The 25,855-nt window shown below is 40.9% G+C and overlaps 1 protein-coding gene across 2 annotated transcripts in view; it reads left to right on the forward strand.

Moving 5' to 3' along the window:
- Window positions 1-24,798, forward strand: part of ophn1 (oligophrenin 1) — a 45,726-nt gene extending 20,928 nt beyond the window's left edge. The window contains exons 15-24 of one of the 2 annotated variants that reach the window (XM_010895398.4): window positions 408-492; window positions 2,836-2,894; window positions 4,546-4,651; window positions 5,058-5,217; window positions 5,314-5,464; window positions 6,777-7,136; window positions 8,224-8,371; window positions 11,073-11,123; window positions 22,611-22,667; window positions 23,673-24,798. In XM_010895398.4, coding sequence (XP_010893700.1) covers window positions 408-492; window positions 2,836-2,894; window positions 4,546-4,651; window positions 5,058-5,217; window positions 5,314-5,464; window positions 6,777-7,136; window positions 8,224-8,371; window positions 11,073-11,123; window positions 22,611-22,665 — 1,175 coding nt within the window. In that variant the 3' untranslated portion in view covers window positions 22,666-22,667; window positions 23,673-24,798. The remainder of the gene's footprint in view (window positions 1-407; window positions 493-2,835; window positions 2,895-4,545; window positions 4,652-5,057; window positions 5,218-5,313; window positions 5,465-6,776; window positions 7,137-8,223; window positions 8,372-11,072; window positions 11,124-22,610; window positions 22,668-23,672) is intronic. The other variant, XM_010895399.4, reaches the window with a different exon arrangement.
- The last annotated feature ends 1,057 nt before the right edge of the window (window positions 24,799-25,855 follow it).

Below are 25,855 nucleotides of genomic sequence, written 5' to 3' on the forward strand. Positions count from 1 at the left end.
TCTCTCTGTTGAGTTGGAAATTAGGAATGCATAGAAAAAACAGCAGCATGTAGAAGATTATAATGTTTAAGATATATTTCCCCAATATTTGAAATATATATACAGGATTTGAAAAACAATTAACAAGCATTAACAAGCAAGTATCTCTAATTGATGGACTTGTTGATAATTCCCTTACTGCTAAGAAGGAATGATAGAGTGCTTTTGCAAATGCCAAATTTCATGAAAATATTATATCCATGTCAGAAACCCTCCTTATTGGAATAATGGCAAAGGACATTTACATGTAATATTTACTTGATTTTGAGACAAATTCAGAAAAAATTACTTTAATTCACTAGACCAATACAGTCCCAGATACAGTATATCAAATGGCTTTGTTAATCACCTACTACTCTTTCCTTTAGACCAGAAATGCCCAGGAGATGTGGATTTCCACAGCGGCGACTGGGACATAAAAACTATCACCAGTGCTATGAAGTTTTATCTCAGGTGTGTTACCATTCATAGAAATCTTATAGGTTGCCCACAAGACCCAGCAGATCTGGATCAACATCCACACTGACAAATCCCTCTCCCTTTTTTCTCATGATTCAGTGTCTTCAGCCATACCTTCCTCACCATTCAGATTATATTACTCTCACTGTTTCCTTTCCTTCCAGACTCAATTTCAGTTTTCAAACAAAAACATTTTTTGACCCACTTTCCTCTTTTTTTTATGACTTTTTTATGAGGAATGATTGAAACAGCAAGGATGGAATATTCTGTTGGAAACATCTTGTCAATTAAATAATGGTTCCTGGGATTTTCTACCTGCTACCGTGTGGATTAAGTTGTAAACACTGGTTAATTCAATACATTTTACTTTTTATTCAGTGCCATATAAAGATGTGTAGATAGAGGGCTCTGTTGCAGTTCCATGCCCTTTATTTTTATTTTGTATTTTTAGGTTACACCCCATTTTTTCCCCAGTTTCATAATATCCAATTTGTGATTAAGGCCGTGCTTCATAGCAGCATCTCTGAGGGGACATGGGACAGTTGATGTTGAGATATGTCTTCTGAAGTACATCCAATGCTGTTCTGGTTCTTATCATGCTGCTTTTTCACTTGTCACAAGGAACACACTCTATTATTCTCTACCTACAGGCTCCCAAGCTAGCACAGGGTGTCACTAGTTCGAATTAGTGGTCACATCGAAATTTGATCTGAGAAAAAACATACTACCTGTTCATTAATGTAAATTAAACTGAAACCCCTATTTCTTTTTTTCTTGTATGGAAAATAAGTCACATAAAACAGTTGTGTGCTCTTTTCATAAAAAAGCCATAACAAAGAAAAATAGCATAATGGCACCATGCCTTTGCTTTTATTAGATCTTTTTGGTCAATTAGAATCAACTCCAGATATCTTACTATTTTCAGTTGCGGGGAGACCCCCCAGCCATCTCACAGTTTAGTTTTTGCCCTGAAATAGCTCACGTGATTCAACAGGTAAGGGCTTGTTAATTAGTTAATAAGTTGATTCAGGTGAGCTAGCTCTGGGATGTAATTGATTGAATGGCTGGGGGGTCCCCAGGAGAGGGCTGAAGACCTATGTTTTTGGGTATTGTAGTAATATATTGAGGGATTCTAAGTGCTTCTTTCATTCTTTTGGTATGCTACAAAATGAAAAATGCTTTTGTCAGTCATGTGAATGTTATGGCCCTCCCCAGTTAATTTGATTATTATTGTCAGGTGTTTGATTTCTTTGGTTAATGATCAAGCATGAATTTTCCCAGTAGTGGCTGTCCGGCGAAAGACCTCTCAAAGCAAGGCGTGCCGTCATCCTGGAAGTCACAAAGAACCGTAGAACAACATCCAAGTATCTGCAGGCTTGTCTCATTCTAGCTGTTATGAGTCCATCAACCGAATGATACTAGGGAAAAAATGGGATTCATGGCAGAGTAGCAAAGCGGAAACCACTAAGAAAACAAATAACTAAGGTTAGCCCAAATGCCCCTGGATGATCCTAAAGACTTTTGGAATAATGTTCTTTTGACAGATTAGTCAAAGTGAGCGTTTTGCGTGACATAAGCCCTGTTATGTCTGGTGAACCCAAACATTGCCTTCCTCATATCAACAGTGAAGCATGATGGTGGCAGTGTCATTGTTTGGGGATGCTTTCATGCATCAAGACCTGGACAACTTTGCCGCCAGCACCCACACCCCCAAAACAGCCACCGATTAAGCAGCCTCTCTTGCCCTGCAGTTTGGCCTTTTGATTTGAGGTTTTCCCAAGTTTCCTCCTGTGATTTTGTTAATAAACACCTTCCAGGGTCCTGAACACTCACCCAGTGTTTGTTCCCTGTGTCTCTCCCTGTTACTGTACATATAGGATATTACAGTTGCAATCTTCTGTTCTTGCTGAGGTTTTTCTCTGCTCCATTTGCCTAGTATAATTGTTTGTTATTTTAAGTACTCAGTGACAAGGTCTCTTGTCTTCAAGGCCAGGATATTATCCTCCCCCAATACCCCTCATGATGATATACTCACAGGTCGTCTCTCCACACTTTGAGGAATGACCAAGAAGAGGTCAGGCAGCTGTTTGAAGGCTTACTCAAGGCCTTTGGTCTCTAATGTTTTAACAACTGCACAACAGTAATTTTACTTTCTGAAGGAAAGTTTTGATAAGGAGAAATGTTTCAGTGCACTGTCATTCATTCTGACTGAGTGGCACTTGCCAATGCTGAAAGTGCATTAGCACTTGAGTAGTATTTGTTTTAAAAGGTCTTTTAGGATATGCTGTGAGTGTGTTTGTTCTGTACTTGTTTACCTGATCGTGTGTTCTTTCACAGGAATCTAACTGAGCCTCTAATGACCTATGGTCTCAACAGGGACCTCATCTTAGCTGCAAGTAAGACTTTATGGGTTTTCATACTTAATGTTAGAAAAGAGAGAAACACTTTCACGAGGGCAGGGTTTTAAAGTGTGACCAATTTGGATGCATATGCGACAGTTATTTCCTGTGATCAATGTGGGCATAGGAAAAGTAGAATCCCAGAATTAATACATTCTTCTTTTACTGAGAAGCCGAGTGCTTTAGAGAGAGTGCAGACTTGTTAGCGGTTGCACCATTACTACAGCAACATTTTTTTTTTTAGGTCTAACCAGGTCCAAAGATCTGACTTATATTCCGAGTGCATCTTTTTATATTCTTGTAGTGGATCGCTGTGACTGCATTTTACTTTCTTATTTTACAAAGCATGATTGTGGGCTCTCGTTAACCATTGTTCACTTTCAGCTATGTCACCTTAAACAATGTGCTATAGTATCTTTAACATATCCAAGAATGTAAGCATGCACAAAGAAAGGAAATGGATAGCATATTTAGGATATTAATGAACATACAATGAATAACAGATATCTTGCATGTCACAGTCCAGATGTTTTAATAAACAGTTTTTCACAAATCGGATGATTATTTTCAATTGTCATCAGATTTGTATGCCATTCAAGGGTATTTTCCACATTCTACAACAATAGTGAAGACCTCAAAACTATGAAATAACTCAAATGGAGTCATGTATTAACCAAAAATTGTGTTAGACTGATCCAAAATACTTGTCATTTTGGAGATACTTTGGGAGCACCAGGACTTTGAATCGGATGTGGGGGCATGTTTTCAGACACAGCTTGGCTGACCCCATTGTGCCAAGTCGTTAGATTTAACAAGTTTGCCATGGGAGCTAAGAAACAGGTTGTTTACTACCACATCTTGTTGTATGTCTGATGAAGGTTCTTTCTAGAGTTCATTCATTTTGTGTTTATTATCCATCAGAGTGAGTTCACGCTGAAGTTCAACAGGCTGGATTTCAGCTATAAAACGGAAGAGAAAAAACATACTCCCTGTTCATTACTGTAAATTTAACTGAAACCCCTATTTCTTTTTTTCTTGTATGGAAAATAAGTCACACAAAACAGCTGTGTGTTCTTTTCATAAAAAAGCCATAACAAAGAAAAAGAGCATAATGGCATCATGCCTTTGCTTTTATTAGATCTTTCTGGTCAATTAGAATCAACTCCAGATATCTTACCATGTTCTGTTGCTGGGATCATACTTGTAGTCATTTGCTTCCTGAAGTACTTTTGTTTTGATCTGTTTCTCCATGGAATGGATCCACAGTATCAAATTGAGTGTGTTGTACTCCATATTGTGTTTGAACATGGTGTAATTCAATGCTAATGCATTGGCATTCTGTCTTCAATCTCCTCAACTGAGATAACCCTCTATGCCCCATGAGTCCTATTGTTTAAACGGTCCTCATTTCACATTGACCATAATTCAGCTGCAGGTGTGGAACTGGGCCCTTGACATTCTTTGACTGGAATTAGGCTTTGCTGATTAACTTAACAATGATTATGGATATACGATGGCATCCCTGCTATATATACATAATGTAAAGTTAGCATTAAATACATTGCCTAAAAGCATTGATGTCCAGATAAATCATTATTGAGGGCCATGTAAATGATTGCTCATGTGAAAAGTATTTCTCGTCCCTCAGAATCAGAGAACCTAGACAACCGGCTGGGTGCTATCCATTCTCTGATATACAAACTCCCGGAGAAGAATCGGGAAATGCTAAACCTACTGATCCAGCACCTGGTCAAGTAAGAGCTAACCTGATATGACGTGCCGCTGTTGTGCTGCAACCTCTGTGCCCTTCCTTCTAACAGATGCAGTTTAACAAGTTGTTTACAGCTTTTAGTGCTGTGTAATTGCATATCTGTGGTGTTATGTTGCCTGTGGCCAGGGATTAACTGGTGTCTGTTTAGACGGGTACAGTATCTGACTGACTCTTGCATCTATGCAGAGTGTTTGTTTTTTATATTTAAAATGGAAATGTATTGTCTAATATTCCAACAATGGTTATTTATTGTGATTGAAATGCAAGAGCTAATGTATTGTGTAGTTATTGATAGATTTTAACATACATTAACTTTCGCTCTTTGATAGTTATTTGTTCCTATTTGGAGGTCATGTTGTTTACAAAATCATCTGAATTCTGCTTGACAGTGTCTGCAGTAACAGTGGAGACAACTTAATGACTCCCTCCAACATGGGTGTAATCTTTGGCCCCACCTTGATGAGGGCAGAGGAAGAGACTGTGGCAGCCATGTTGGATATAAAGTTCCAGAACATTGTTGTTGAAATTCTCATAGAGGACTACACCAAGGTGAAAATAAAAGATTCAATGACCCCCCCTTCCTTGTATTTTACATAGTAGTATAATTTATACAATGTCCTTTTGGATGTGTTGGTGTGATTACAGATATTCTGCAGTGCCCCAGATGAGAGTTCCACAGCCCCACCCATGCCACCTCCAAGGATAACCCCAAGGAAACGGCAACCAATCACCATGTCCAAGAGACCGCCCCGCATCTACCCAGCAGTTAATTTTGGCCAGTTCCAGAACACTGAGAGTAATTATCTGCCTCTGGTTTGATTATCGTCGTCATTCTCATCACCAGCATTATCGTCCCTTGTTCTGTAAATGCAGATCATTATATTAAGAGTATTACAGTGTTGAAATATGTAGGATGATTTACAGTATTATGTTTATTCTGAGCTGAGAGAATGATGTGTGAATGTTAAGTACTCATGGCGAATTGCTAGCATAGATTAAAAAAAATTCCCCGTTCTCTTATTAGAAATGGATTTACATAGGAAAAATCAAGTCTTGTTCACCCTTTTGTTTTTATTGGAAACTATGAACATACAGAAAAATTGCATGGTGGCCAGAACAGATGTTGGCTTACTTTGACCTCTTTCGGCCTTTATTGTATTTGTTAACTGCACTCAATGAGAGGCAGTTGGAGATCTTGTGTGCTCAATGAATGGAAGTTATTGCTTCAGGCTAAATCATGTAATTTATACATCTTGTAACTTTGTTATTTGTCTGTGTGTGATTAAGTTCTTAAATTTACTGTGGCGTGGATAGATGTGGAACACTTGCAGCATGTCCTCCCTTTATTGTTTGGTATTTTATTTATTGCTCCAAGTTCCTGCTTGCAGTTACAAAGTAACCAGCTCCGCTTTGCATGACAAGTAACTACCACCTGTCTAAATCATTGCAGCATTTGAATAGTGCATGTTCTTCTGGAATCCTGGCCAACAACATGACTAGATGATAAAAAGTTTTTTTTTTCTCTTTTTCTTCTCCTAGATTAATACATAATTGTTATATGCAAGGTTCTCCCCTTCTTTAAAACATATTTTTCCTCTTGTTTATATATATATATATATATATATATTGTTAGTAAAAAACAAATGCGAAATAAAATTTTATAAATAATCTTTTATACATTTTTACTATAAATGCTTAAATAAAAGGCTTTGTTATTTTTGCAATCATTAAATAAAATTGGACATTATGATTAGACTTGCTTTTATCATTCTTAGAATGCCTGAATGAATCCGAATTCTAATTAAAATTCAAAAGTACCTTGGTTTGTGTGGTCCTTTGTTTTTATTCATTAAAAATCAATTTTGTGTGTATATATTATATTTCAAGAGGTAAAACATGGGTGGACCAGACATACTCCAGGTATAGACATAACATTATTTAAGTACATGTATAGTATACTGCATGTGACAGCAACCTCTGATGCATGTTGTGGAAAATAACTGACATACTTTTAACACTAAAACTAATCGAAAAAAGGGTAGTACATGAATATATGACTGGGCTTAATATTTGTTCCATTCAATTTGTTGATTTAACTATTTTCCCAGGTTTGTGTCACATAGATGAGCAGAATTGCGGCAGCCAAAACGACAGCAGACCTGACAGGCTGAATGGTGGTGGGCTCAATCCAACGAGCCCCACACCTCTCCAGAGGACGAAATCCATCACCGCACCTCTGCGGCTCACTAGGGACCCTCCACAGAGGCAAGCCCTCCTTCCCAAACCCTCCATCCGCCAGGACAGACACTCAGATTCTGAGGTTACTGAAATAGTCACAAAACTACAGGATGGATGTCAGAGACCAGATACAGCAGCAACAGCCAATGGAGAGTTAGTCACTGTGAACCGAGCACAGTCATTCCAAGGCAGGAGGCCTCCTCCTCGTAGTGCCGCGGTCATCAGAGAAGGTAGGAAAACAATCTGTAGTTAAACCTCTCCTATGCCATTCCATGTATTTAATCTAGTCCAGAGTAGCACATCAAAACATGTCAACTTATCATGAAATCCTATAATAGATGAAGTAGGTCTGCCACCACTACGTTCTAAAATATGAGATTCTTTGAGAGGGGACTCTGGGGAAAATAATGTCTGCAAATCTGGTATGCTTCCATAATTAAATTATTTGAAGAAACAGAAAAACATTTTGATCCAAATGGGATCTTCGTCTGGTCATACACATTCCGTAAAGCAGACCTAGATAAATCACCTTTTTTAAAACCATGTTCAACAAGTCAATAAGTACTCCCAATTACCTATTACATTTTTGTAAATAGACATAACATCAAATAATAACATAGTTGATGTTTAAAACAGCAAATATATACTTGCTATTTTTCCATCAGCTGCATATTATATAGACAATAAGGATATGGATTTCCACAGATGTGTCATTCATTAATTAATACAATATATAGAAAGAATATAAAAATAAAATGTTTAATGTCTACTTCTTTATGGAGACCTCTTGGAAAAACAGTATGGAGGAAATGTAACCAAAAGACATCTGGCCTCAAGGGGATATTGTCAAAATAACCCCCTCTATGTTGCAGTTTATGTTCAATTTCCAGCTAGCAGAGGGAAGATGGTGAAGTGGTGATTTGCCTGGAAGTGCATAGCAAGTTTGTTATGCAGCTTCTGTGTTCCTTGTTTTCATCTCTCTGTGCGTCTTTCCGACATGCTAATCCACAAGGGTACTTAATTATATAAATGACATTGGTGGTGTTGCAGATTATTTAGCCTTTAATTTGAAACACTTTGGTAGTCTCTGGATGAATATGAACTAGTATTTGTAGATTGAGATATACTGTGTGCAATGTCCACAGATATAATTTGTTAGTTGAGGAAAGGTTTTATTTATTTTATGCGTAATTTGTACAGTATGTGGCTGGTATGTGATGCGGATTCCATTTTGTGTGTTATAAGAAGAGGTGTTAGGTTTTTCATTTGATACTACATTGTACCATTTCCATAAGTTTGTCATTGTTTTTACTGCAGACGACGGTGACAGCACCAAAATAAGGTCTCCGGCTGAGAAGCCGGCCATCTGCAGACCTCCTACCAGACCACCTGACCCCCCTAGCCGATGCCCTGCATCCCATAAGAGCCCCAATGCAGCCCCCAGCAAGGATACCCCGGCCTCGTAGTGAGTAGACCGTCAAACTCAAACCGTCTCAGACGTACAGTGGGGAGAACTAGTATTTGATACACTGCCGATTTAGCAGGTTTTCCTACTTACAAAGCATGTAGAGGTCTGTAATTTTTATCATAGGTACACTTCAACTGTGAGAGATGGAATCCAAAACAAAAATCCAGAAAATCACATTGTATGATTTTTAAACAATTAATTTGCATTTTATTGCATTACATAAGTATTTGATCACTTACAGAACAGTAAGAATTCCAGCTCTCACAGACCTGTTAGTTTTTCTTTACGAAGCCCTCCTGTTCTCCACTCATTACCTGTATTAACTGCACCTGTTTGAACTTGTTACCTGTATAAAAGACACCTGTCCACACACTCAATCAAACAGACTCTAACCTCTACACACTGGCCAAGACCAGAGAGCTGTGTAAGGACATCAGGGATAAAATTGTTGACATGCACACGGCTGGGATGGGCTACAGGACAATAGGCAAGCAGCTTGGTGAGAAGGAAACAACTGTTGGCGCAATTATTAGAAAATGGAAGTTCAGTCAATCTCCCTCGGTCTGGGCCTCCATGTGGTCTGATGAGACAAAAATAAAGCTTTTTGGTCTAAACTCCACTTGCCAAGTTTGGAGGAAGAAAAAGGATGAGTACAACCCCAAGAACACCATCCCAACCGTGAAGCATGGAGGTGGAAACATCATTCTTTTGGGATTCTTTTCTGCAAAGGGGACAGGACGACTGCACCGTATTGAGGGGAGGATGGATGGGGCCATGTATAGCGAGATCTTGGCCAACAACCTCCTTCCTTCAGTAAGAGCATTGAAGATGGGTCGTGGCTGGGTCTTCCAGCATGACAACGACCCGAAACACACAGCCAGGGCAACTAAGGAGTGGCTCCGTAAGAAGCATCTCAAGGTCCTGGAGTGGCCTAGCCAGTCTCCAGACCTGAACACATTAGAAAATCTTTGGAGGAAGCTGAAAGTCTGTATTGCCCAGCGACAGCCCCAAAACCTGAAGGATCTGGAGATGGTCTGTATGGAGGAGTGGGCCAAAATCCCTGCTGCAGTGTGTGCATACCTGGTCAAGAACTACAGGAAACATATAATCTCTGTAATTGCAAACAAAGGTTTCTGTACCAAATATTAAGTTCTGCTTTTCTGATGTATCAAATACTTATGTCATGCAATAAAATTGGCCCCTTCTAACCCGGACCTTCAGCATGCACTAGGACTGTTTGCAGCCGAGTGTGAAGCGGTGGGGATGAAAATCAGAACCTCCAAATCCGAGGCCATGGTCCTCAGTCGGAAAAGGGTGGCTTGCTCTCTTCAGGATGGTGGAGAGTTCCTGCCTCAAGTGGAGGAGTTTAAGTATCTAGGGGTCTTGTTCACGAGTGAGGGAAGGATGGAACGGGAGATGGACAGACGGATCAGTGCAGCTTCTGCAGTAATGCAGTCGATGTATCGGTCTGTCGTGGTGAAGAAAGAGCTGAGCCGCAAGGCGAAGCTCTCGATTTACCGGTCAATCTACGTTCCTACTCTCACCTATGGTCATGAGCTTTGGGTCATGACCGAAAGGACAAGATCCCGGATACAGGCGGCCGAAATGAGCTTTCTCCGCAGGGTGGCCGGGCGATCCCTTAGAGATAGGGTGAGAAGCTTGGTCACCCGGGAGGAGCTCAGAGTAGAGCCGCTGCTCCTCCACACCGAGAGGGGTCAGCTGAGGTGGCTTGGGCATCTGTTTCGGATGCCTCCAGAACGCCTTCCTGGGAAGGTGTTCCAGTCCCGTCCCACCGGGAGGAGACCCCGGGGAAGACCTAGGACACGCTGGAGGGACTATGTCTCCCGGCTGGCCTGGGAACGCCTCGGTGTCCCCCCGGAAGAGCTAGAGGAAGTGTCTGGGGAGAGGGAAGTCTGGGCATCCCTGCTTAGACTGCTGCCCCCACGACCCGGCCCCGGATAAGCGGAAGATGATAGATGGATGGATGCAATAAAATGCTAATGAATTACTTAAAAATCATACAATGTGATTTTCTGAATTTTAGATGTTTTAGATTCCATCACTCACAGTTGAAGAGTACCTATGATACAAATTACAGACTTCTACATGCTTTGTAAGTGGGAAAACCTGCAAAATCGGCAGTGTATCAAATACTTGTTCTCACTGTATCCAGACTGTTAATCAAGAGCGCAACCACAAATTGCAGTGTTTGCTGAGAGCTTACTTTTTATCTTCTTTTTTAGGTCCTTAGGTCCTTTTTAAGTCATTTTAGGTCCTACTCTTCATTATAATTTCAGCATCAGGTTTAATTTGACATCAAAATGCAGCAGCAAAAACAACCATTTTGCTATACACCAATGACACTTCAAGTATTATGTTTATGCCTGCTGCATTTATTTCTCAAAAAGTATGCAGTGCAATGCTCTAATTTTAGATTTGTTGTGAACAAAACATAGCTAAAGAAAAGAAAATAACATTTAATGCATTGTAATGAATCCCCACAATGTCCATGAGATTGTTGTAACATTTACTGAGATCACAAGGTGCGCCATTCTGTACTAGTCTTGAATTCTGAGCGCCATTTTTCAAGTGTTGCCCATAAACCGTTTTCTATGTTTGGTGGGTGGTGTTGGGGGGCTTTAAAGCTCAGCATATCACTGGGATCATCTGAGATTAATTTGTATTTTTCTTTCTTCAGCGTTGCTTCCAAAGCCAAGTTTTTTGAGAATGCCTCAAGGCAGTTTGGAAGGTGAGTCCTAAATGAAACTGTTTCTACGCAGCCCTATGCCCAATGAAATGCTTTTGTTGAGCAAGTAAGCAAGATATGCATGTTAGATTTGAGATTTCAGTAGATACAGCCAGGGTTGGCAAAGCCTCATCTTTACAAAGCCAATATGTTTAAACACAATGCTTCCTGATAATTGCTAATAAAAGAATTAGGATTTCACTTAAATTATTAACTAAGTATCCTGCTCTTAAACATTGAGTAGTGTCTTTTCTAAATATTTAGGATTTTAATAAAATGTCGTAGTTCCAGCTTTATAAACAAGTTGGATTTAGGACGAGGTTAGAGATTTCTTGAATGATTTTAAGTTAATGTTGAAACTAATCTCTACTTCCCAATAAGCTGCCAACTTCAACCACAGACCTACATGTTTCTTTTTCCAATAAACATGTTTAAACATTACATTTGGAATGATGTCAGACATCTTTATATATAGCGCCTTGGATTTATTCAGACTCCCACTTTGTTTGATATATTTTTTTACTGACACTGACATTTAAATTAATTAGTGACATTAGTTTTATATTTAGAAATATCTGTGAGGACAAAATAACATTATAAGTATAAGTATTTAACTCCTTCATGGCAGATTTGCTCCAGGTTGTATAGGATGGTTGGTGTTTGTAAACTAGGGTTGGGCGGTATCCATTTTTTCATTTATACCATCATACTGTAGCGTCACAAAATATTACTGCAGTATATGTAATTACCAGGGTAATAAAAAAAAACATTGGAGCTGGAGGGTGCCATCTTTGCTACACCGCAATGCACATTTGCAAATTACGTCATAGCTGTCTCCTGATGACAAAAATAAACTTGTAATGCATCCGTCTAAAGGACTGGAGTCTTAATGCCCTTCACATATTTATTAATTGCCCTCCATGAACTGCCACCTTAACGTGGTGGAGGGGTTTGAGTACCCGAGTGACCCTAGGAGCTATGTTGTCTGGGGCTATATGCCCCTAGTAGGGTCTCCCAAGGCAAACAGGTCCTGGGCGACGGGTCAGACTAAGAGCGGTTCAAAACCCTTTAATGATAAAAACAATGTGTAGAATTTGTAGAGGACCGTGACGTCACCCAGTATGGCGTAGCCCCACCGTAACCCCACCCTGGAGCCAGGCCCGGGGTTGGGGCTCGTATGCGAGTGCCTGGTGGCCAGGCCTTTCCCCACAGGGTCCGGCCGGGCTCAGCCCGAAGGAGCGACGTGGGGCCACCTTCCCGTGGGCTCACCATCTGCAGGAGGGACCATAAGGGGTCGGTGCATAGAGGAACAGGCGGCAGTCAAAGGCGGGGGCCTCGACAACCCGATCCCTGGACACGGAAACTAGTTCTAGGGACGTGGAACGTCACCTCGCTGGCGGGGAAGGACCCTGAGTTGGAGTCTCTGGGAGGGGTGCTGGAAAGTGCTCAGACTGGGGACTGCATCGTTCTACTGGGGGACTTCAACGCCCACAAGGGCAACGACAGTGACACCCAGAGGGCCGTGATTGGGAACGGCCCCCCTGATCTGAACCCGAGCGGTGTTCAGTTATTGGACTTCTGTGCTAGTCACAGTTTGTCCATAACAAACACCATGTTCAAGCATAAGGGTGTCCATCAGTGCACGTGGCACCAGGACACCCTAGGCCGTAGGTCGATGATCGACTTTGTTGTCGTTTCATCTGACCTGCGGCCATATGTCTTGGACGCTCGGGTAAAGAGAGGGGCGGAGCTGTCAACTGATCACCAACTGGTGGTGAGTTGGATCCGATGGCGGGGGAGGAAGCTGGACAGACTCGGCAGACCCAAGTGTACTGAAAGGGTCTGCTGGGAACGTCTGGCCGAGTCTCCTGTCAGAGAGATCTTTAACTCCCACCTCCGGCAGAGCTTCGACTGAATCCCGAGGGAGGCTGGAGATATTGAGTCAGAGTGGACCATGTTCTCCACCTCCATTGTCGAAGCGGCCGCTCTGAGCTGTGGCCATAAGGTCTCCGGTGCCTGGACACCGGAAGTAAGGAATGCCGTCAAGCTGAAGAAGGAGTCCTATCAGGCCTGGTTGGCTTGTGGGACTCCTGAGGCAGCTGACGGGTACCGGCAGGCCAAGCGGACTGCAGCCCGGGTGGTTGTGGAGGCAAAAACTCGGGCCTGGGAGGAGTTCGGTGAGGCCATGGAGAAGGACTATCGGCTGGCCTCGAAGAGATTCTGGCAAACCGTCCGGCGCCTCAGGAGAGGGAAACAGTGCCCTACCAACGCTGTTTACAGTAGAGGTGGGCAGCTGTTGACCTCAACTGAGGATGTCGTCGGGCGGTGGAAGGAGTACTTTGAGGATCTCCTCAATCCCGCTGTCACGTCTTCCATTGAGGAAGCAGAGGATGAGGGCTCAGAGGTGGACTCGTCCATCACCCAGGCTGAAGTCACAGAGGTGGTCAAGAAACTCCTCGGTGGCAAGGCACTGGGGGGTGGATGAGATCCGCCCTGAGTACCTCAAGTCTCTGGATGTTGTGGGGCTGTCTTGGTTGACACGCCTGTGCAACATCGCGTGGCAGTCGGGGACAGTGCCTCTGGGATGGCAGACCGGGGTGGTGGTCCCTCTTTTTAAGAAGGGGGACCGGAGGGTCTGTTCCAAATATAGGGGGATCACACTTCTCAGCCTCCCCGGGAAAGTCTATGCCAGGGTACTGGAGAGGAGAATACGGCCGATAGTAGAACCTCGGATTCAGGAGGAACAGTGTGGTTTTCGTCCGGGGCGTGGAACACTGGACCAGCTCTATACCCTCTACAGGGTGGTGGAGTGTTCATGGGAGTTTGCCCAACAAATCCACATGTGTTTTGTGGATTTGGAGAAGGCATTCGACTGTGTCCCTCGCGGCATCCTGTGGAGGGTGCTTCGGGAGTATGGGCTCCTGGGTCCTTTGCTAAGGGCTGTCAGGTCCCTGTACGACCGAAGCAGGAGCTTGGTTCACATTGCCGGCAGTAAGTCAGACTTGTTCCCAGTGCATGTTGGACTGCGGCAGGGCTGCCCTTTGTCGCCGGTTCTGTTCGTAATTTTTATGGACAGAATTTCTAGGCGCAGCCAGGGGCCGGAGGGTGTCAGGTTTGGGGACCACACGATTTCGTCTCTGCTCTTTGCGGATGATGTTGTCGTGTTGGCCCCTTCAAACCAGGACCTTCAGCATGCACTGGGATGGTTTGCAGCAGAGTGTGAAATGGTTGGGTTGAAAATCAGTACCTCCAAATCCGAGGCCATGGTCCTCAGTCGGAAAAGGGTGGCTTGCCCACTTCAGGTTGGTGGAGAGTTCCTGCCTCAAGTGGAGGAGTTTAAGTATTTAGGGGTCTTGTTCATGAGTGAGGGAAGGATGGAACGGGAGATTGACAGACGGATCAGTGCAGCTTCTGCAGTAATGCGGTCGATGTATCGGTCTGTCGTGGTGAAGAAAGAGCTGAGCCGCAAGGTGAAGCTCTCGATTTACCGATCAATCTACGTTCCTACTCTCACCTATGGTCATGAGCTTTGGGTCATGACCGAAAGGACAAGATCCCGGATACAGGCAGCCAAAATGAGCTTTCTCCGCAGGGTGGCTGGGCGATCCCTTAGAGATAGGGTGAGAAGCTCGGTCACCCGGGAGGAGCTCAGAGTAGTGCCGCTGCTCCTCCACATCGAGAGGTGTCAGCTGAGGTGACTTGGGCATCTTTTGCGGGCCCGTCCCACCAGGAGGAGACCCCGGGGAAGACCTAGGACACGCTGGACGGACTATATCTCCCGGCTGGCCTGGGAACGCCTCTGTGTCCCCCCGGAAGGGCTAGAGGAAGTGTCTAGGGTGAGGGAAGTCTGGGCATCTCTGCTTAGACTGCTGCCCCCGCGACCCGGCCCCGGATAAGCGGAAGAAGTTGAATGAATGAATGAATATTTATTAATTTACAAAATTATACAGTATACCTCTCACAGAGACAATCTCAATTATTAACAAAACATTTTGCAATGGCTGAATTCTAAAGTTTGATAACGAGTCAAATGTTTGATTTGCCTCGTTATCAATGATTTTACTTAACGTTATTGTAGCTAGATGTATGGATGCATATTTAACAAATATATATTTTGGCACATTTTATATATAAGTAATAATCTAATTAATAACTGTCTTTCATAGAAACACCACAAATGCTCCTTTTATGGCAGCTGAAAGATAGTAGAGCAAGAGAGCGTACAGTGTATATTAATATATACTACGGTATACAGTCGGCCTATATTACAATCATTTAGGATGTGGTAATTAAAAGTTGGTTATTTACTTCAAATTTTTTAAGTAATTAAAACATTTTCAAATAACGTGGTTTAACATTTTACCTTCATACCGCCCAACCCTTTGGTGAACTGCAGTTTTTAATAAGGCCTTATTTTCTTGCAGTATTTCCCTGTATTTTTCCCTGTCCAGTCTTCCTTTAATTTGACCAAGACAGCGTTTTGAGTTTTACCTATCCAACCACAAAACATTTCCCAGATCCCAGCAGTCTCTCTATCAGATGGTCTTTTTTGAGTATCAGCTTTTTATGCCACCGTCCAAAACAGGCAATTTTTATACAGAGCAGCATTGAGACCACTCGCAGCCTCTGAACACTATCTCCTTCAAAGTAATTGTCTTTCTTTTTGTAGCTTCTTTCACAATTCTCTTTCTAGATTTAGCGCTGAGTTTTAAGGGACAGGCATTTCTTGTTTAAGGGACAGGCATTTCTCCAAAATAGAGCAATTCCATCAAACGAAATAACAATTATCTATGTGAAAAACTAATGTTCAGTCACATTGAAAACACAAAATTGCAGAACCCCAATCGATTATGGTACATACTGTTCACGTTTTATGTGATTAATGTCAGATGCGGTTTTTCAAGTACAGCTTTTTTAGCGTCTCCTTTAAAGGAAGCTCATTCGTTTCATTTTCTTATTTTTTTTGGTAATGTTCTGGCATACTTAAGCTGAGGCACAGATGTCATGGCTGTTGTTTTGTACCACACTAAACACTGAGGCCAACCTCACATTTTAAATAATAAGTGGTGTAAATTGGGTTTACATCTAGAAAATCATTGTATTCTCTTACTGTGCCTTGCAAAATTATTCAGACCCTAATCATTTTCACATTTGGTTGTTTCATTCACACTAGAAATGAATGTGTACACAACCTATTCCACACATCAGAAAGAAAGAAAAAAATATATAATGGATTAAAATAGATAATTAATATGAAATAATATTATATATTAACCGCCCCGAGTCCCCGGATTTTCATGCAAGAATTTGTGATGAATTACTGATAAAAAATAATGGTTCCTATGGTTGTTATGCCAATTTGAAGTCCTTTATTTCTGGTGTAAAAATAGTTTCCTTCAATCATCCCCTTCTTTATGACAGCCTTTCCACATAATCTATACCAAGTCACTAACATGTTCACAGTACACCTCTCCTGATAGCCCTAAACTTATATAAGGTTAAATAAAAAAAATATCTTAACACTGATCAGTTATTGTAAGGTGAAAATAGTTTCATGTTGGGAAATATTTCTTTGGAATATATTGCTAGCATAGGTATACATGTTCACATTTGGTGGGGCCAACATTTGCTGCAATAGCAGCTTTAAGTTTTAGCGTTTGGTGTGTACCAGCTTTGCACAATATCACATTGATTTTGGCCCATTCTTCATGGCAGATTTTCCTCAGATTGTTCATGTTGGTTGGATGATTGATACTTGTGGACTGACATTTTCAAATGGTGCCAAGGATTCTCCATGGGACTAAGATATCGGGAATTTGACTGGGCCACTTGGGCATTCACCTTTTTGTTCTTGAGCCACTCCAATGTTGTTTTGGCCTTGAGCTTGGCATCATTATTTTCTCCCAATCTCTATTTTATAACTGGCTGAAGAAGGTTCTCTTGTAGTATATCCCTGTATGTTACTCCATTCTTCTAACAAGATGCCCAGTCCCAGCTAATGAGAAGCATCCCCATAGCATGATGCTTCCTCCACCGTACTTAACTTTAGTGATGATTTGAGGTATGGGCAATGTTACGTTTGCACATAGCTCTTTGAGTTTTCCTTGGTCTTTCTGACCAGAAAATGTTTCCCAAATCGCTGATGGGTTACTTTCATTGTTTTTAGATGGACATTTTGAGTAATGTCTCCTGTCTGGCTGCCCTCCCATACAAGCCAGTGTTGTGCAAAGCTATTGCTATGGTTGACTTGTGCACCATTAATACTCTTCCAGCCATTGAACTCTCTAGCGCCTTCAAAGTAATTGTCTCTTGTAAAAGTGATGGGTTTAAAGGCATTGCCTGTGTAGTGTGATGCAGCTTTAACTTCTGAATTATTGATCCAACATTGCTCAAAACACCTACATTTTATTTTATACAATTTTCCTGATGAATGCTTTGGATTATTTCCTATCTCGCTGGATAATACTTTAAAGATTTCAAAATGTTCCTTCATATTCACAGCCTGACCGATTATCCTTCATCAGTGTGTATTTCTTTGTGCAGAAAATGTGACAGTAACTTTAGTGGTTCACAGGTGAAGATCTGATAAGGTAATTGTGTCCTAGTTTTGTCTAATTCTTTAATCTGTGTAAAATAGGAGCTTCCACAGCACAGAGGTTGAATACTTATTCAAGCAACATATTTTACCTATAGTTTTGTGATGTAATTTTACCTTACACCTTACCTTATAATTGAGTTTGAGTACATCAAAATAAAATATCAAACATAACAAAATGTCAATTTACAGCTTGTAATATGACAGATGTCTGAATACTTTTGAAAGGCACTTACTCCATGCTGAAAGGACACAAAAGGGGAAGGTGGGAGGTGCTAAACTAAACAATAGCAAACTTATTTGTCTCATGCATTCATCCATGCTGTAAAGATCGCAGAGAGCGGAGGAGGGGAACTGAAAGTGTGTATAAAATGGATCGTCTATTTAAAAACTTAACACCCCTAGGGTCTGAATTAAGATTTGGAACATGCATGTAAGATATGGTTTATATGCACAATCCCATTCCCTTAACTGGACTCTTAAGGCATTGTTGCCTACTCTGACCTGGTATTCATAACAATTCATAACTTTTATTATGTTTTTTATGTGATCAGGTAGCTTATAAAGTTGTAGAATGCAGTGACATTTGTATTGTCTGTTGAAACAAAATCTGTTCTCTGTGAATATCTCTGACTCCCCATTTGCTGGTACCTCATTATTTAACTGTATGTATCTGCTGTGTTAGACAGTCCCTCACACAGTCTTCCTGTATCAATGCACCACATAACCAAAAAGCAACACAACTACATAACAATGACTGGCTTTAAGTGCTTCTACATCACAATTACACCAGCAATCATATGTCACTCTTGACCAACCGAAATCAGGGCCTGAGATAATGTATTTTTTGTGACCACCCTGAATTGTCCTGAAGTACAACATCAACCATTCTTAACTCATGATGAACTGTCCCAAATTACAATACCTGTTTCAAAAATATATTTTGATGTGTCAAATACTCATGTTTCACAAATATTATGTAGGATACTTAGCATTAACTTTTAAGGTTTAATGCAGTACATGTTTAGATCAAATTAAATGGTCACAGATAAAAGGCATTGCCTATTTCCTTGTTTCCTTATAACTAAGCTTAAAACTGAAGAAAGCAGTTTTTTCCCCTTTTTGGTCACAGGGAGGGAGGCTAGATAGCACCTTATACCTACTTGGTCTATATCTAATGGTCTCATTTATCTCCTCCCCTGAAAATATTAAACAGGTCATGGTTATAGAAGTGACTGTGGTCTCTGTCTACTTACCTTGTAACATAAAGGTAAAAAATAAATAAATAAAGCATCTAGACAATGATTTTCAGTAGTGGCGTGCACCATAGCCGCAGGGATGTAGGGGTGTAGGGGGTGCAGCAGCCACCCCAAAATTGTCTCAGCACCCCAGACGGGGTTCCAAAATTCACTTTTAGTTTCTGCACAGTCTCTATGCATTGTCAATGTGTCTCTTCGACCTGTCCATGTGTTATTACGTGTTGCCCATCTGCTTGATATCTGTTCAGTACCACCACACGCCAATCCATTGTCAGCACCCCCTGATCATAATATCCTCCCGTGGCCTTGGTGGGCAACTATATAAATGTATAGAAGAGTTATCGATATGACTTAGGCATTTTGTGATACACTTTAACACTTGTTTTCTGCACTTAGGCAGATGACAAAGCAAACTGAATTGGTAAAAATAACACTGTAAGAATGAAAATGAATAAACAACGTGAAACCTCAAAATCTTCAAGAATTGTACTTTTTTCTCTTCAAGTCAAATACCCTCACCTTCTTGGTAATTAGCTAGCCCGCAACCACTGGAATATAACATTAGACGCAAAATTGATGTTGCTAGCTAACATAGAGCCAGCTAGCACATTTTAACTTAAATTGGTTGTGCCAAACATCATGTATTTTTTTCGTTGATTAGTTGATACATATAGTTTTCACCTAGTTACATTTTAACAAGCATCGTCATGATGCTCGTCAAAGGCATTGTCATGAGTAGCACTTGGTAAAAAAAAAAAACATACCTGTACCATACCTGTATTCATTACGTTATTTGTGGCTAAAGCTTAGTTGAGGCTAGCTAGCTCAACTTTCTCTTAAGGTGTCACACCTAAACAGAACATGCACAAATTAGACCATATATAAATCCATTTGGCCAAGCTTTACAGCTAGCTAGTATATTTCCCTCATTGCTAGCATGTGCTAGCTGGGGCTCGATACTGTGGCTACAGAACGTTAGGGAAATTGTTTGAAATGCAACAGTTTACTAAACTAACAATTCAGCTTCACTACAGGCATTGTGATGCCTTGCCCTCAGCCTTGTTATTGTGACCCACTACACCAGAAGGAGACACACTTCTTTTTACTTTTTATTGAGGGGTTTTGCAATCATTTTATTCAAAATTGATATAGAAGAAGAGAAAGACACAAAGGGTAGAGACTGGTATTGAACCTTGGTCACCGGTAGGCAGCCCCAAACTCAAATATAGACAATACTTTTTAGCAAGGGAAGAATACATGGGCTGATATGGACTTGAACAGCAAGCTTTTGGACGTACATCGATCAGCCATAACATTATGACCACTGACAGGTGAAGTGAATAACACTGATAATCTTGTTATCATGCCACCTGTCAGTGGGTGGGATATATTAGGCAGCAAGTGAACATTCTGTCCTCCGTGCTGATGTGTTAGAAGCAAGAAAAATGGGCAAGAGTAATGATCTGAGCAACTTTGAGGGCCAAATTGTGATGGCTGGACGACTGGGTCAGAGCATCTCCAAAACTGCAGCCCTTGTGGGGTGTTCCCTGTCTGCAGTGGTCAGTACCTATAAAAAGTGGTCCAAGGAAAGAAAAGTGGTGAACTGGCGACAGGGTCACTGATGCATGTGTGGAGCGAAGGCTGGCCCGTGTGATCTGATCCAACAGACGAGCTACTGTAGCTCAAACTGCTGAAAACGTTAATGCTGGTACTAATAGAAAGGTGTTAGAACACACAGTGCATTGCAGTTTGTTGCGTACGGGGCTGCGTAGCCGCAGACCAGTCAGTGTGCCCATGCTGACCCCTGTCCACTGCTGAAAGCGCCTACAATGGGCACATGAGCATCAGAACCATGGAGCAATGGAAGAAGGTGGCTTGGTCTGATGAATCACATTTCCTTTTACATCACATGGATGGCCGGGTGTGTGTGTGTCGCTTACCTGGAGAACACATGGCATCGGGATACACTATGGGAAGAAGGCAAGCCAGAGGAGGCAGGGTAATGCTTTGGGCAAAGTTCCGCTGGGAAACCTTGGGTCCTGCCACTCATGTGGATGTTACTTTGACACATACCACCTACCTGAGCATTGTTGCAGACCATGTGCAATCATGGCAGCGGTATTCACTGATGGCATTGGCCTCTTTCAGCAGGATAATGGGCCCTGCCACAAAGCAAAAATGGTTCAGGAATGGTTTGAGGAACACAACAATGAGTTCACGGTGTTGACTTGGCCTCCAAAGTCCCCAGATCTCAATCCAAATGAGCATCTGTGGGATGTGCTGGACAAACAGGTCCGATCCATGGAGGCCCCACCTTGCAACTTACAGGACTTAAAGGATCTGCTGCTAACTTCTTGGTGCCAGATACCACAGCACATCTTCAAAGGTGTAGTGGAGTCCATGCCTCGATGGGACAGGGCTGTTTTGGCTTCAAAAGTGGGACCTACACAATATTAGGCAGGTGGCCATAATGTTATGGCTGATGGGTGTATTTGTCCCACACATATGCTATATATCCAAGTATCAGAACTTTTGTTGTGAGCAGGGGCAAAAGTCTGATATCAAGTTTGGAGGGGACAATTACATTCTTGAGGGGGACAGAAAAAGTAGTGCTGTAATACTGTTTTAGTTTGCTCGCTACTGTAACTCTGCAAATTCAGCTATTGTGTGTGAACCAACATAAAACTAACTTACCGGATGTTGGCTACGTGCATTGTGTGCCTTTCAGATGGTAGACATGAACACTGTCACCTTGCCAGCTATGGAACACTACATACATTGTATTGCAAGGTTCTCTCATTGATTCAAATTCAAACAGCTGCAAACACTGGTTGATGTTACTGTAGCTTGCTAGCAAACGTCAGCTAACAGCTAACTAAGGAAATGTGACTGTAATTCAATGCAGCGAAAATGAAGGCTGGTGACAGCTATAAATGTGTTTTGCTGTTGTGAGTGGTAGAAGTAAAGAAATGTCTAACTTATCTTTTGTTTGAACTACTTACTGAAAGTCTATCACCAACAACAGACTCTGTCAGATCCTACACTCGCATAGTACCTGCACGATGTGCGGCTGAGGGCTGGAGGGGGGGGCAGTGGATCAAACCATTGTTGAGGCAAATGACAGGGCGTTGCAAGCTTTTGAAACTTAAAATGCTCTATTAAGTGTCTATAATGAGCACAATTGCTTTCACTGCGTGCAATTAATATTATAAAAATTACATATTTATGTTTATGGTGATGTATTGGGTGGGACTAATCATAGTTTTCCCCAGGTTGGTGGGGTTGTGTCACCCCCGGGATTTCCACCTATGGTTGTGAGGGCAAAACTAGAATTTCACTATTGTGGCTAACTTACTATGTACTTACCTATACGTCACTGTTTGGTGCAACTAGCTACCTAGAACGTGTAAACAACGTGGTTAAAGGATGGGCTATAAAAATTCCAACCACACATTGTGAAGCTAGCTAGTGATCTAGTTAGTTCCAAAGGCTATCTAAAGTTGTAAATGCATTGTTTCCCCTTCTAGATTATGGAAGGTTGAACTTACCAATTTATCTTTTGATGTATTTAAATAAAGATTCTGATATTCATGCATATCTCATGTTTAACCTGTTGTTCTGCTGTTTTTTATATAGCTCATCTGTACCACCTCCTGCATCTTCTTTGCACAATGTGAAAGAGGAGGTATGACGGTAAGATATGATGATTGTTTGGGTGAGCTCCTTAGTGATTAAGGGCCTTTTACAATGACATATTTTCTAAAAGGGATTGAATAGTACTTGTGTCAGTAGATCATTTTTGTGATTTCTGCAATATCAACATTTTACTTTTCATGGTAGTGTAAGCTCCTAACAGAAATGGAGACTACTCCATTTATTGCAGTTTGAAGATTTATTTATTTTGCAGGCTATTCATTAACATCTTGCAGTCACATGGGTTTTAGTTCTTGCAGTCACATTTTTTCCCCCCAGCATTTATAAATACATTATAAAACAATTATTAAACAATATAAGGCATTGGTCAAAATAGCATGATTGTTGGTTAGTGGTTGCCAAATAGTGAGCCAATATTACATCTCTTCATTAACAGTTTATAAATGCACAAAATATACTTACAAGATTAATGCTTATGTTTGTAATATTTTGTTTGCATAGATAACATCACAGTTATTTTGCTACTTTTGGGTGGGATGTGTTGGTGCTGTTTCAGAAACAGAGGTGATCGGTTATGAAAACGTATTAAAAGATATCTGAAAAGTGACAACTGAGACAGGATTATCTGTGTGAACATATCCAGCCCACAACAATCTCTTCTTGTGGTACATGCCAATGTAAACTAAAATGTATTGTAAATTATTATGTAAAGATCAATCACTCTTTCAAACCTGAAGATTGCTTGTTTGATTACTTAACACGAGCAACCTACAAACCTTTGTCATTTTTTGTCTTAGACTCTATTAATTATTGTAACCCAGAAATTGTAACCCCATTTTTCAACTTCAGTGTGAAAAATGTGTTAACAATGCCGATGGGGCAAATACTTTGTGTTTCAAATACATATCCCTGGTTTTAAAGGCCTTGCTCAGCTTTTATGAACTTCGTTGGCTCCTAAATGCTAAGGTCCTCCCATAAGTGTTAAATATTTTTTTTTTATGAACAGTGTTCTTTCTGGTAAAACATTTTCTTTTTCTTCCTTAGAATTAATCTTGATTAATCTGTTGCTACGTTTTCCGATCTTGTCACTGACCTGTGGAACTGCAGTGAGTATTTGGACAATGGCTACATACTCAACTGGAATGGAGGAAAAGGAGTGCTCTCAGAATGTCAGCACACTCATTCTCATTGAATATCTTTTTGCTATAAGGGAAGTTAATGTATTGTTATTTAACTTGAAAATTAAGAAGCTCCGATCTAGATATTGCAAATTATGTGTTTGTTAAATAATACATTTAGATGTCCCTGTCTGATTCAGAACTTGGAGGTTTTGGCAGCCCGATCAATATTTACGTGTTCTATGGGACCAACTCTATAATGAGTTAATGTAAACAAGTATGTATGCATCCTATTCCAACTGGGTAGGTCTACTATCCACTCATTATTCTGACACTATTCTCACAATGAAGCTTCTGAAGCTATTTTATATGTAATTCTCTTAATTAAATCTGTTGTACCTAACTTAATCAGTTAAAATGAATGTCTCTCTAGTATTTTTCTGTATCTGTATTTCGGCGGAACCAAATATTGAGAGCTTTCCAAAGAGTTGGCACATTTGCAGAACGTTCTATGCATGTGTTTATTCTCTACACGTAGTCTCGATTCATTTCATAGGGATCACGGTTCAGTCACAAATGGCGCTCATTTAATATGGTTAGATCAAAGCTGTATCAATGTCTGTTACATTGAATAATAGTCACATTATTTTACATAGGCTTAGGGGAACAAATATAATAGCATGTGATCTGTCCAGAGGGGTTTCCCATCAGGAAGGTGACTTTTAACAGTCAACAAATTATGGTATGGTAACTGCTTACACTAAGTTATTTTCTTTGTACATTGTTATTTTTTCAATTGTGTAATTTCTTCAGGTGTGTGTTAGTGAATTCAGTGGGGATTCCCTTTGATCTCCCCATGGCTGTCAACTCCCCCAGGCACACCTTTTGATGGTTTGCTTGTAATAAAATGTTGGCATAAAACTAAATCTCTGCATTCAGTCTTGTCAAAAATTACCCCCCTTGGATTTTTCCACATTTGAATGTGTTACAACATGAAATCAGAGTTTAATCAAAGGTTTTTGCCACTGATCAACAGAAAAGAGTCCATAATGTCAAAGTCAAACATGTAGCGAAATTGCTCAAGCTCCATCAAGTTGGATGGGGACCTTTCTCTCACCATGTCTCCCACATGCCTTCTGGCAAACTCCTGCCGAGATCTGATGTGAGATGGTTTCCTTTTTGCCACTCTTCCATAAAGGCGTTTTTCTTAAGCACCCGGGCAATATGCACAGTGTCTCCCAAGTTTAGAGTTGCCATAGGCTTCTTGGTTATCTCCCTGACTGGTGCCCTTCTCGCCCAGATACTCAGTTTATGAGGACAGCCTGTTCTAGAATAATTCACAGTTGTGCCATATTCTGTCCATTTCTTAGTAATGAACTTTACTGTGCTCTGGGGGATACTCAATGCCTTGGAAATGTTGAAACATCCTAAACCTGACTGGTGCCTTTGAAGAATATTATTCTGGATTTGCTTTGTATGTTCTTTCCTCTTCATGATGTGGTTTTTATTATGAATTGATGTAACTGACTGTGGGACCTGCCAGAGACGGGTGGATTTAACCTGAAATCACCTTAATTACACACAGGTGGACAACTCAACACATTACTTGACTTTTTTTATGCAGTCAATAATTTTCTGTTTTATTTTTGTTTATCAATTTACAACAATTTGCTGATTAACATTTTCACTGTCATTATGGATTTTTTTGGGGCTTGATTAGTGGCAAAAACCCCTGATTCATTTTCATCTCATGTTGTAACACAAAATGTGGAACATTCCAAGAAGGGTGAAAACTCTTGAGAGCCACTGTATAACTCAAGTTGTATGTTTTGCTTACTATCCATTTGATCTCAGTCACTTGAAATCATTGGGGTGATGTGCATTTAGATATTGAATAAGTCAGTGTTATTCTTAAGTAGTGTAAATTATTGTTTTGAATGATGTACATTGAACACATTTTAGAGTTGATTGGTGTTAAAATCATTGTAGCAAGACTACCTAGTATCTTGCCAGGTTTTGGTCACAAGTGAAAAATGCAGTGCTGTTTTTGTTTTATAGTAACATTAAACTATGTTATTATATTTGGCTCTGTTATGTGGAATACTGTGA

This window comes from Esox lucius, chromosome 7 (assembly GCF_011004845.1).
Source record: "Esox lucius isolate fEsoLuc1 chromosome 7, fEsoLuc1.pri, whole genome shotgun sequence".
NCBI lineage: Eukaryota > Metazoa > Chordata > Actinopteri > Esociformes > Esocidae > Esox > Esox lucius.